This window comes from Phragmites australis, chromosome 9, assembly GCF_958298935.1.
Source record: "Phragmites australis chromosome 9, lpPhrAust1.1, whole genome shotgun sequence".
NCBI lineage: Eukaryota > Viridiplantae > Streptophyta > Magnoliopsida > Poales > Poaceae > Phragmites > Phragmites australis.
This window is the reverse complement of record NC_084929.1, coordinates 1430394-1444047: the sequence shown is the minus strand read 5'-3', so window position 1 is coordinate 1444047 and position 13654 is coordinate 1430394. Positions and strand designations below refer to the sequence as shown.

General features: G+C 44.1%; 2 protein-coding genes across 2 annotated transcripts; one reads left to right on the top strand and one right to left on the bottom strand.

Annotated features, from left to right (window-relative positions):
• Nucleotides 1–8964: 8964 nt before the first annotated feature.
• On the top strand, nucleotides 8965–10164 carry LOC133929720 (uncharacterized). The gene has a single exon (XM_062376504.1). The coding sequence runs from the start codon at nucleotides 9214–9216 to the stop codon at nucleotides 9886–9888; it is 675 nt and encodes a 224-aa protein (XP_062232488.1). The 5' UTR covers nucleotides 8965–9213; the 3' UTR covers nucleotides 9889–10164.
• A 1074-nt stretch (nucleotides 10165–11238) lies between these two features.
• LOC133929598 (putative UPF0481 protein At3g02645) lies at nucleotides 11239–12917 on the bottom strand. Its single transcript, XM_062376401.1, has 2 exons — nucleotides 12586–12917; nucleotides 11239–12505 (listed from the first exon to the last, which is right to left on the bottom strand). Exons 1-2 carry the CDS (start codon nucleotides 12915–12917, stop codon nucleotides 11239–11241), a joined length of 1599 nt encoding a protein of 532 aa, XP_062232385.1.
• Nucleotides 12918–13654: the final 737 nt, after the last annotated feature.

Genomic DNA, 13654 nt, shown 5'->3' with positions numbered 1-13654 from the left:
GTGTCCCCTGTGTACAACCAGCTGTTAAATCTGCAGGAACTTGTGTTTTCAGGCATCTCCTTCATTTCAGGAGCAGTTATCTTTGTGCGGTCTTGTTATCTTTGTCAATGCAAAAACCTACCGAGCTTAGCAAATTAAACATGGCCCCACTTCTAGAAACCAAACCAAGAACAACGGAACCAAATCCATGCTGCTGAATTCATTCTGAACCTAGCCTGAATATTTCGAGTAAATTCCGACATCTTATTTCTGACTTTCTGACAGTGAAAGCTGAAAACTAGTGTTCCCTAATGTCAGACTAAGGATTTTTGCTACTCCATTGTCAATCAGGCACAGGCAACTACGCGCCAATGCAACCGTAGTTCTCTTGTACACGACAGGCAGTACATACGTGTGTCCATTGGTCAAATACCCGTCTTGATGGTTATACTTGAAACTAGTGGTTTGGCCTGGAGCTGGCAAGTCAAACAAGAGACCGGCAAAGCTGAACCTGATCGATAACCCAATTATATGCATACATGTCAGAGTTGGCTGGTTAGCCATCCATCGCAAGGAAAATGTGTGCCTTGCTCAAGAAAGGAGAAGTGTCGATGAGAGAGAGGCGACAAGATGCCAAGGTGAACGGAGGCTGAGAGAGATGATCTCTATCCATCTGACTATCTATCAGCCAAATCTCATGCCCTCACGTCTCTCATCAGGGAGACGTCGCCATTGGCTGCTGCATGTGTTGCTCAGGTGTTTGGGCTACCTCTGATGGCCCCTCCCAACCAAACTTTGTCCCCCTTGCTTTCAGAAGGATCTCAGGGAAGAAACCAACTAAACGCATTACATTATTACTTTATCCACATTTGGTATCCACATTTGGTGATCTCACTGCTCGAAGTACTGGTGTACTCACACCGTGCTGATTTTAGCATATATGAAAGGAAGAAAATCAATGGCAGTGCTGAAATCCATCAAGTTGATTCAGAGTTCGTGGCTAGCTGTTCTTACTTGGCACGGCAAGGTACTAGGAAAAAGGAAAAAGCGGATTCGGAGTTTGCGAGATGATGCACGGTTTGAATTGAATGTGATAAATGCAAGGTTTCTCAGAAAGTCCAGCTGATCAATATGAAAACTAGAAGCAGAAAAACGAGAGAGAGAGAGAGAGAGAATTGGAAAAATAATTCGGAGTAGCTTCTTTTTTAGGTAATGAAATTGGCAGTTTCTTGCCCTCAAGCTTGCGCACATGTACAGTTTGTAGAAAATCCAGTATCTGTCTTGTCTTGGCATGTTGCAGTCCTGGTTTCTTCCAAGCTTCTTCAGCTGCCTCTTCAACACCAGCTACAGCAACAGCAACAAAGGATCAGCAAAAATGTATTTGTCATGCTTTGCCCCTGTGCATGCGCATGTTTCCAGCTGAATTGGAGACCAACGGATGGTCAAACCGAAACCACATCGATCCTTCGTATCTCCAGCATCCCCCGATCAATTTCACACGACCGAGGCTCAAGTCCAACTCGATCGCAGATAAGAATTGCAGAAAATTCGCGCGGCTGCTGCCCCAGCAGCTGCCAAACTTTTGGCAGCAGCAGAAATAAAAAAGAAGAAACAGTACCAACTGTCATGGCACGTTCCATTCAGATGGAAAAATGGAATGGCAAAAGCCGAATTAATGCTGATATGACAACTGCTGCTCATGAACCCTAAAGTCCTGGATTTTTGCCAGCCGAATTGATCGGTGCTCCCCAACTGTTAACGATAAGTAATAGGAGTAGTATTAATTGGCGTTGGTGTGGACTGTGGACCTGCAGGCTACAGAAAATCTTTCCGTGCGGTAGACATATTTTTCCTACATAAAATATATAGTATAAATAAACTAATAAAGGTGATTTCATTAATTTTGGAGGTGTGATAGGTCAGTTATGAATTAATCTAGTCGCAAGATATTTACATAATCCTGCATGTTACAATAATTAATTCATGAGTTCATATAATTTTAAAAGACATATGATCATGTAAGAAGACTAACAAAATTAGTTTTATAATTTTTGGATTAGCAAAGAGTAAACTATGTATTTAATTTGGTTTAATAAATACATTTTCTCACAGAAAATTTTTAACTTTTCTATGAGTATAAATACTTTTATCATGTAGATCATGTTACAAAGAAACCAACAAAATTTGTTTTACTTGATTTGGATCTAACATGAATTAGTTATTGATTTTACAAGTTTAAGCTAATTTTTGGATTTTTTAACTTCAATAAAAATTGAGAAAACCGCTCGATAAATCGAAAAAATCGAGTGGTACCGACACCACAATGGTAACTAAAACCTTGCATATGATTAACATGCTAGCTTTCTTCCGCAACCAAGCATAGCATAGGTTTCACACACGTTATATCAATAATATTACGACAGAGTAAAAAAAATTTACAAGAAAAAATAATTGAAAAACAAAAGGTTGATGATACACCTATAAAGATGGAATGATATAATAGTGTATTAATATTTATTAATGTTTATAGCATCTATTAATTGCATGCTTCGAAATTGATTGAAAGTTTCAAACAATTGAGAGGGGGAGAGACGATAACTAATTGTGATTATTGACAATTTGATCTGTAAGATATATGACGGAGTTCATTTAAATTTGACATAACTCATCTATTTTATAGTAGTATAGATAGATATAGATATAACAAAAAAAAAGGAACAATATTGTATATGGTACTCTTTTTACGACTCGTTGTTTCCGGCATTAACAAGACGGTCTTCCATGCATGCCTTTTTCCATTACATCCTACGGTCAGATTGGATATGTGTGAACGAAAACTATTAAATATCGTCTTTGCATTAGGCATATGATTAGTGTGCCGATTCCCTCTCGCTACCTTGAGTGAAGCAAAATAAAGTATAAACTTGTGGAAATTCTTTTTCGAAAGGAAACGTTATATGGCACTCCCTGTTCCCTTTTTATATTATGATCATTGTGTCGGACATAAGGCGGTCTTTCTCCGTTACATCTCGCAGATATGTGTCAACGAAAACTATTGAAATTATATTGAGTTGAAGCTCTTTTCCATGACAACTCTACTAACCATTTTGAAGTGACACACATGTGTAAATTGCATCCGTGCAGTTGAGGTTCAAAGGAGGTTGGCATTGGGAGACGACAAGACCGTCCATTCCAGCTGCATCTACTTTCTGGCTTGTGGTTGACCATGAGAGAGAGAGAGAGAGAGCTGCTGGAGCGCCGCAGATCAAGGAGGAACACAGGGCATGATTAGCCCAGGATTTGATCAGACCTGAAGGTTGGTGGGTAGGTGGATTGGAGCAGATACAAGAATATTTTGACTTGCCAGGCACCTTAGCAAATGGGCCGTCTTTCTACTAGGCCTATGTAATCCGCTGCAGCTCGCCATTGCTACCTTCAGGCTTCAGCTCTTCTCTACGAATATGCGCCTCCGCTGCACTCGCCGCTACTGCCTTCACCCTCGTCGATGCCCTCGCCGCCACAGCTCGCCGTTGCTACCCTTAGGCTTCAGCTTTTCTCTGTGACTCTGCGCCTCTGCTGCACTCGTCGCCATTGTCTTGGTCCTTGCCGCTGCTACCCGAGCTCTCTCTTGGTTACCCCTCCGCCCCCACTGCTATTACCACTGTCCAAATGAAACGATTTGTGCATTCATCATGAATGGCATCACATAATCCAACTGTACAAGTGAAATATGGAGCCATCCTCTATTTAAGCAAAATACAGGTCCTGAAACAAACAAAAGTAATGAGATTTGCATGCAACTGATACCCTTGCAAAATAAAGCAAAAGGGTAATATTACACTTGTTTCTGAGACACTTGTGTAACTTCATTAGGTCCCTGTTGGTGGCCTTGAGCAGAATGAATTTTTCGCCTTTTTGCAGCAGCAACACTCACTTGAATAGTGTGGCATGTGGAGCATTTTTTCTCCTTTTCTTGGTTTTGAACTGACACCTGATTCTAGCATTAGTTAAGCCATTCATCCTGATATGTGGTGGATCATACACCTCAATTCCTTCACTTGAATAGTTCATTCCGCTACATGTATCGGTGACATTACTTTCCAGTTCCTTCTCCACTAAAATTTTGGCCTCCTTCAACTTATCTTTCACAATCTGAGTCCCTTAGGGTGTCAATGAAGCCTTGTCAAAATTAATGTGTCTTAAGTGATTTAGCTCACCTACACGTAAAGCACAGGTCAAAGTCTTGTCATCAGATGATGGTTCAAGAGCAATATTAATAATCCTTTCTTTAGCATCTTTAGTCCATCGCTGCAAAATGTAGTAATCTGGTATGCTCTGTATATTGTTAATGATGAGTACCCTCAAAGCATGGCAACATAGCAAGCCCAGAATTTCAAACACATTGCAACTACAAGATATTTTGAGGTCATGGCGATTAAGTTTAACATCGAAAGTCCTCTTGCCATCTTTATCTAGAGCATATTGGATGATTTGGCCACCATTCTCAATTTCAAGGAAATTCAAACCCATGCCCTCAAAGAACTCCTCCTTAAACATCATAAACAATTTGATTGTGTATACATTAGCAGCATGCCCCAATATTCCTACCTTGTGCAGAAAATCATCAAAAGTACCATTTTTGCACTGAAAGTCTTCATCTTGCTCCACTTGACGCGTGTCTTTTGCTTTCTCTTCATAATGTTCAATCACTTCAACCATCTCTTCATAATGTTCAATCACTTCAACCAGAGGTAACCTTAAGCCAAGTATTTGATGGAATACATTATTTGTGCTCTCACTTCTTTGGATGGACTTCATTCTCGCTGAGAAGATATCAACACTAAATGCTGTTGACCATCTTTCACGGGCATCAAACAATTTGCTGAGCCATTGGTTACTCGATAAGTTGAATGTTCTAATGATGTCATCCCAAGTTGACTGGAATTCATCTGCACTAAAGCATCCTGAAAGGCATTTATGAAATTTGGCCTTGAACAATTTATTTTCATACAATCCAGCAAGATGCTTCTTAGCATTAACAATGATATGCCCCCTGGCCAGCTGAATAGGGGGGCAGGGGCACATACCCCTCAGTCGAATTTGCATAACAATTTATGAATCATATAGAGATTTCAGTCCCTAGTGTCGCTCTATAACAATGGGATGTTGTGTGAGACCAATCACTATTGGTGCTGGCTGGAAGCGACATGTCGAATGGAACATAACATACCGTTGGGACCTCAATCACAACACAGTGAATATGTTTTTTTTTAGGTATCAACTATTTATACCATCACATCAAAGGGAGGAGTGTTTATAGCCATACTCTAACTATCTAGATTCGCATTACATCAGTGCCCCGATTAAGAACATTATCAGAATATTCTTGAGGTATTACAATCATTACATTATTACATGTTGTACCATCCCAGGATGTTACACGTGTCAGTCGACCCTTTGGCAACTTAGGCAACTACCTCCAAGCCTTCTTCTAGCTTCATTCCTCCGAGTTCTTCACTCTGTGTTAGATGGCTCTTCGAGCCTCGCCAGTGCCTTTGGTGATCTTCGTCCTTGCGACCGAACCTTTAGCCCCAGGCTCCTCATTTTGATCCTTGAGTTTGCAGCTAAGGCTTTGGTCTTCGGGCTTTGTCAATGCCTTCGTCGATCCTCGTCCTTGCTGCCGAAGCTTTAGCCTCCAAGCTCCTCACTTCGATCCTCGACCTTGTGGCTGGGGCTTTGGCCTTCGGACTCCTCGCTTCGTGTCGGCTATCCCTTCAGCTCCATCTCTATGACTAAAATAGTTCTTCTGGTGTGTTAGTATCGCTGCCTACTTCCTATCTCTGAGGTTGGTTGAGGCTTGCCGAAGTCACACGGGGGCTAATGTTGTACCATTCTCCCAACACATATAGTTTTGACATGTGGTCATTGCCAAAGCATGTGGCCATGTTCAATTTGCAGGTTTTGCTGACTTTGATGAACTGTAGAGGATGCTACAGTGGTTGTTCAGCTCCACCTTGTCAGCGGACCGATGCCAAAGCAGTCATCGGCGCGTGTGTGTATCTCTCGCTGTAGTACAACCATAAGCAGGCAAGCCTAGCTTCACCAAACCCTAGTACCAATAAACAACATAAATTCATCGTGTATGAGGAAGCACAAGCACATCAACAACATTTTTCATCTTTTCTCCAAAGGGAGGATCTTTTACAATTACTTTACATCAGAGATTGAAAAAAGGAATATTTTCAACTTTCACAAAAGCCCTCTTGTGCAAAGATGGATTTTTCTAAACTTTCCTGAAAGATTTGGGTTTTTTTTTTCATTGATTAAGGCTGGCCTTCATCAGTGATGAAAACCTCAAAATGTACATCACTAGATATGTCAAAAATCTCACGGTGCTAACGATCAATCGAACATAGTTCCAGTGAATCGATCCAGATTCGAAGCACGATATACTCTTAATAAAATACTAGAGGACGTCCTCTCCTCTGATGCTCATTTTTTACATCACTAGATATTACAATGACGTCACTAAATATTAAGGGTGGCCTTCGTGCGTGACACCTTTTTCTGTCGTGGTCGCCGATGGACGCAACAGTCATCACTCTGACACACGTCGCAGCCCTGGTCGATTCCGGCGTCGCCGGAGCAGCGCCAATGATCGTCCACCGCTCCATGAGCGCCACTGTCACGCACATTGCTTCTATATATAGTCTATCCGTATTGGTACGAGTGGTATACATACGTTCATCTCGTTGCTTGCAGTATGGACTACGGCTGCAAGACACACAGCAGAGCTAGCACTCAAGGATGAGAGAAGAGATTCAGAATACTCTGCCTGCCATGATGGTGTCTCGTGACGACACTAGCTATTGTCTTCAGACTTCAGCATCGGCCCCATGCGTGTGCGCGCGATTTGAGACGCATTTTTTTCTGGATCTTGGTCAGCGACTGCTAGTAATCTCTGCAAGGGACAGCTGAAATGACACTGGTCGCTGCCGAACTGGCCGGCCGGCAATGGCGCGCATGCATGGTGACCGCAATGATAGTCCATGCTCCATGCATTTCTGCTGCTGCTCGTGATGCCCTGATGTCATGGACATTTGATTGTTCCACTAGCCTAGTGCTTCGCCCTGGTCTCTGCGTGAGTAGGGTTGTTTATCTCATCGAAATCAAACTAGGATTGCAGCAGGGTAATTTGGAGTATATGAACTGCTTGTTAGGTTTGATCTGCTACTGCTGTCGTTGTTCATTCTTCCTATGCTGTCATGCTGAAAAACAGGTGGCGCAGCAGCAGCATTGTTCTTGCTTGTGCCACCGAGGGAACACGCAATTCATGCATTCATGAAAACAAAAGGGATTGATTGACTGTTGTAATATCAACTTTCAACAGTTGATTAGCAACGTAATTTTGTTTCACAGGGAGGAGGTAATCCTCATTGCTGCCTGCATACGTCCCTGTATATATAGCTGAAAGACGTAAACCTGAATCATGCATTCTGAAGAACAAGTTAAGCTATCCTGATTAATTCAAATTTCTACCTAAATTTGTCCATGGAAAAGGCTTGTGGACCTGCCGCGGTGCCCCCTTCCCAGTCTCCCACGATATAGATCTACATAGGATCTCACCTAGATCTCCCCATCTATCCTCTTGAGAAGTTCAATTGTTAGGTTTCAAGCTCGATTCAAACAGAAGGAATACATCATACTAATATGCCTTAGATAATTCACATCTTTGAGTCAGACACTGATGAGCATATTGAACTATCTATGTGCCCGAGAGCCCTCACAGCCTAGGCACAACAACACAATTTTCAGAGACGTGCTCTACCACTAAGCTAATAGCCTGTCGCACGGGTGTCCTAAACGAGAAAAATTCCAACCCTTTCGTTTTGACATCCCCATGACGAACCACCACCACATCACGTACTGCACGCATCCGTCCAATATGATTGTGATTAACGAAAGGGCAACTGATCATGTCACTTGACAGCGCTACTGCTATGCCCCACATCAGAAAATTTTACCTTTCTGAAGGAAGGAAAAATAAAACTAACTAGACCACATCAAAACATGATAAATCCAGCTATTAGTGCGGTGCAAGTAATCCATCGGTTGTGCATCTACCTAGCTGTTTCGCTGTTCATCAGAGACATGCTAATCTCATGCCATTAAGAAAGGCAGAGACATGTTGCTTTCATTGCTGGGAATCAGTCGAAGTGTACTGGACTTCTCACTACACTACCCCTGCTGCATGCTCCTGTCCCTTCCCTGCCTCCATGACCTTTAGTCAAATGATCGGTACTACTGGCTAATAGCATTTTAGTGTGCTGCCCTGTCCCTAATTACAGCCCATTAACCAATGTTTAATTGGGTGTATTTGTTAACAGTAAGTGTGGCCCTCGAAATAGGCACCCGATTATGCGTATTACTAGTCCGTTCTCCTTTAACCACAAGTTTCAATCATGGCAATCCATAGCTGCTCCGTGCCCCTGTCGAGCTGTCTGTGTTTATTGAACTCATATACAGATCTGCACCATTGATCAGGGTTAGCTGAACATTTTTTTCTTGAAGAAAAGATCATGAACTGAACAATTTGGTTATTGTCTAGGTGATACATATCCATGCCACTGGAACAAAACTATAAACATACATGGTAGGCTACCTGACAGAAAAAAGGCGGTCGAAAGTCAGAAAAAAAACCACGACGATTACTTAAGATCCTGTTTAATTTAATTTCCTACCAAACCACAAGCAACAACAACCTAATGTATTCATCTACCTCATCCTGAGAATGCAAATGGATCAATGAATCAATCTCAACTATCTTAACCTGTTGGTTAATGTCAAAAGTTTTTGACATTTTTTAGAGTGCAGATCGAAGGCCTCAGAATTTGACCGGGCAGGATGGCACGGCAGGATGTCAAAAGCAGCAGCACTCATTGCATGAGAGTGACTACGATCATGATGCCACATAATTCTCGCAGCAAAAATTGCAGTACCTTTCCTTGCAACCAAAGCCAAGCACTCTTCCTTCTTCTCCCACCTTTAATCTCTCTCATCGATCTTCACATGGCGCCGCACCCATGTCGTCCTTCAGTCCTTGTCCCTCTCTTATATACACCACAACCACACTGAGCACCTCCTCCTCCTCCACTCTACAGCCACAGGCTAAGCAAGGAGTGATTAGTTGAGCAGCAGCTGGCTTTGGCTGGCTAGGTAGGTGGCCCGCCATTAATGGCCGCCGGGTGCAAGGCGGCCATCGGCTGCGTGGACGCGCGCGCGCCGGTCCGGGCCAGCTACGTCAGCCTGTACAAGTGGCCCGAGTCCGACGCCGAGTTCGTCAAGTCGGTGGCCATGGCGCGGCGCCAGGGAGGTCAGGAGGAGAGCCCAGGCAGCTCGTCCTACTGCTACTACAACGGCAGCGGCAGCATGCGCCGCGGCTGCAGCGGTGAGCTGGCGGCGGGGTACTGCAGCCCGCGGGTGGTGGACAGCTACTCGTGCCGGCAGATGTACCTCCGCAGCTACACCTTCTCCAAGAAGAAGGAGACCGTGCCGGAGCGCACCATGGCCTGCCTCGGCCGCGTCCGCGAGCGCGCCGCCGTGTTCCCATTCCTCCCGCAGCGCGGCGGCGGCGGTTCTGCGGCCGCCTCTGACGCCGGCTCGGTCGGCAGCGCGAGCAACATTGCCGGCGCCGGCGGTCACGGCGCGAGCGGAGACAGAGAGGACGTGGGACTCCGTGGCAGGAAGGCGAGGGCGAGGAGGAGGAGGAGGAAGAAGAAGAAGGGGTGCGCCATCGTGAGGAGGCTGCAGGAGGCGTCGTGCGGCGCGGTGCGCGCCATCTTCCGCCGCCTCCTCGCCTGCACCACCAGCGTGGACGTCGCCGACAGCGGCGCGCAGCCGTCGAGCTGAAATGGTCACGTGTGCAGTGTGCTGCCTTGCTGTTCTGCTTCTGCATGCATGCATGCATGCTGCTCTAGCTTGTGTTAATTTTCGTGTGCCACTGCAATGCTGCTAGTAAATTAAATTACATTCCTCTCGAGCTGCAGTACAGTAGCAAGCAGTAAGTAGTAGTAATCTGCAGTAAAACATGGACGCAAATCATCAGACGGCTGTACGTATTGTAAGTTAATCAATTTGTGATTGTGTTATTTATTTGGTATATGTATACACTTGCTATTGTACATATTTTACCTCAGAGACTTCAGTTTTTGTGTTGATCCTGTTAATCTTTTCTTTACGAAAACAGTAGGAGATTATCTTACTGCATATACATATTGAAGGTTATGAAAGACGACTATAGGAGGATGAATAGATGCCTTGCTAATTTTTTAAATTGATGGTATTTTCTAATTATAGTTTTGGTGTTATTTATTTGGTATATGTATTCATAGCTAAAAGATTAAACTAAGTGCTAATCCAAGACAAAGAAAATAAATTATGCATGCAACTACAGCAACCCTACTGCCATGCACTAATCGATACACAGGAAAAGGAAAATCTGCCAAGCTGCTACAGTAAAACGATGAGTGCTAATGATGGCTAACAAGTGCTGCAGCGAACAGAGAGCAGAAAAACTGCAGCCCGACACAAACCAATTTGAGTCAAGAACCAACCAAATTAACTCCAAATCACATGAAACTTGGAGGACCCGTGAATATGAGCTTAAAGATCATTTTTCAACAAGAATCAACTCTGGATCATGAGATAGTTTGAAGCTTTTTCAAAATGGATGATTCTAAGGCAAGATCGAAAAACTTGACTTTTTTGGTGAACTCGTGAGGTACACTTTAGGTGTTATAGAGATGATCCTCACTGGTCATAACTCATGACAACTCAACAAGATCACCATCAAAACAAATGGAACAAGAAAGTCAAGATTTCACCTGAAACCAGGCAACTGGACAAAATCTCTCTTTTTATGTTTTGGTGACAATTTAATTTCAAATTAGGGCAGCAATCATGCATCTGGCATTCTAGCTTACAGTTTGGCTTACTAGCTAGGGGAAGAAAATTAATAATAATGCTCACTAGCAACTCACTGTAATGAGATGACACCAAGTCACATTTGTTGTTCATTGAAGAGCAACCCAGCAATATATAGGTTAAACTACTAGTTAATGTGCATCCAGGAAGCGTCATTTCTACTCAAGCCTTTTGTTCTGAGATATTGGAGCCCACCGAATTCAGTCAAGTTATGATCCAAAAGTGCCCAAAGCTATAATGCTCACTAGCAACTCATTGTAATGAGATGAGACCAACTCATTTTCTGCGTGCCATCCCGTACGAAGCAGGGACGCAGCCACGGGTCACGCAGAACAACTGGAGACCGATGAAGAGGAAGATCAAAGCCACGGCAACGCACCCGAGCAACTCCTTGGAGCCGAGGACGTGCGCTTTCACGAACGTCCTGATCTTCACCTTCCAGCAGCTGCTGTAATGCCTGTTCAGGTCGTCGATCACCTTGTCCAACGCCGGCACCCTCGTCAGCCTCACCGACCTCGTCATGCCGTTCCACAGCTCGGCCACTTCCTGGTCGCTCTTGAGATGGTTCAGAATGACGCCGCACTCCCTCAGTAGCCGCGCATCCTCCTCGGTGTCGATGATCCCGTTCATCAGCTCGACGTACCGCGCGAAGACCAGCGCACCGGAACCAACTGATGCCTCGTACGCGACCATGTTTCGCAGCACGACCTCGCTGTTGATGTCGACGCTGATCACCGGTAGGTGCAGCGTCGCGGTTGCTGAGGAGAAGTCGATCATGGAGAGGTCACCGACCGTTGGACAGAAGCTGACACCGGCGTAAGCGAGCTCAGCAACAGAAGGCACTGCAATCTCTTCAAGCAGAGGCGTCACGTTCTTGTTCTGAACATCCGGTGAGCCGCTTGGTTCTGATGCTTGTTGTGTTAGCTGCTCAATTGGTTGTGTGAGCACTGAGAGGCAAGGCAGGTTCGCTACAAACTTCAGTAGGATCCTCACCATAAAATCCGTTATCACTGAAACGAGCTTTGAGCCGCGCTTGACAAGCGATTCTGCCACTGAATTCAGAGTCCTCTTTCTGTGATCATGTTTGTGACACAACTCGTCTCCGGCTTCTTCCGTAGCGCCATGTGATTCTTCCGCACATCTAGGTACCATGTTCGAGTACAGGAAACCAAGCAAGTGGTCGTGCTGGTTGATGTCGGTGCATGGACAGCCGGTTCCTTTGAGTGTGGACACCTCCTGAAAGAACCCAATCAGCATGGAGCTCAGCACAGACTGTGCAGGTTGCGGCGGCGAGCAGCGGAGCTCGATCGCCTTTAGGAGTAGAAAAAGAGGGATCTGGTTTTCCAGCATCACTATGTCACGTAGCAGCATGCTATGCGAGGATGTCCTCCGAGAGGGATCGACCAAATGTGACATCCTTGAGGGGATCCTCTGCAGCGTCCTCTGGTTACTGTTCTTGCTGAAAGTCTGCATGAACTCGAGAAGGAAGGACACGTCGATCGCCATCATCCACCCTAGTGTCTCATTGCTGAGATTCAGATGCCTAGAAAGAAGAATGGACCAACAAATTAGAAACTCTTGAAGTGTATGAAACTAGATTAGTTTCTTCTGTATGTAACTGACCTGTGATAGTGAGCACGAATCCAATGCTCTAGTTTAGTGAAGACGTCCACGAGCTGTTGAAAGTCCGTGCCTGGGAGGTGGCTTTGGGCTCTCTTGGCCGCTGAAAGCTTGTATCTCTCCATGTCACAGAGTTCTTGTCGGCAATGGTGGTAAGGGCCAAGGGCGACCAGTTGAGGCATGTAAGCTTCAGGTCTTGTAGACAACAGAGGCTTGGGGACATCAAAGATGGAGATGGACTGATCGTCGGTGATCTCGATCTCATCGTCGAAGATCCGGCGGATTCGGATGATCCACTGTTTTTCATCAAATGGCAGGGTTGGACATGTAGCCATTGCTGAAAGAGGACAGACAGATTGGATAGCTGAACTGAAATGAGTTAAAATAAGAGGCATATAACTCCGCTTCGTTTTTATTACATAAGAAACCGAAGAAAAATGGCGCATTTATGCAAAACATGTTTGCTAATTTATCACCGTAGAAATGTAACAACAATTTTTTTTTGGATACAATTGTTTTTAGTACTTAAAATTTTGGCAAGCACCACCTGTACAGATGCATACATCAGTGTTATTGATTTTCAATGACTGTCGTGATTTGTTTAATTAGGAAAGTGTCAACACAATTAATTTACTCCATAACATAGAATAGTTAATGTTACATCTTTCTGTACGTGTAGTTCTACCAAAGTTATCATAACACATTGCTCGCAGAAAGAAGAAACACCTGAGAATTTTGTGGACCGGGCCTGACTGGCAAAAGCGCGGTTTGTTTTGGGCCAAAAACCCTGTGCCCATCCCACCTACTTGGGATATGATTCCAGAATCAAATGATACATTGCAACACTTTTAATCCCATTTCCTTTTGTTTTACATCATCGGGTTACTCTTCAACTTTTTATATGATAAATATTTCACTTATACAGCGGAAATTACAAAACATACTAAGGACATGTTTATATTCTCCTAAAGTTAGTGGTTCTGACTGTATTTCCTAAAATTGATTCTCCAAAGCTGTAACTGTTTGTCATCCTAGTTTTTTTTTATTGAACTTTTGATGTGAAGAAAGTGTA

Coding starts and splice junctions, on each gene's coding strand:
- LOC133929598 (XM_062376401.1), bottom strand. CDS start 12,917: ATGGCTACATGTCCAACCCTGCCATTTGATGAAAAACAGTGGATCATC. Junction 12,506..12,585: donor ATTCGTGCTCACTATCACAG/GTCAGTTACATA, acceptor TCTTCTTTCTAG/GCATCTGAATCTCAGCAATG.
- LOC133929720 (XM_062376504.1), top strand. CDS start 9,214: ATGGCCGCCGGGTGCAAGGCGGCCATCGGCTGCGTGGACGCGCGCGCG.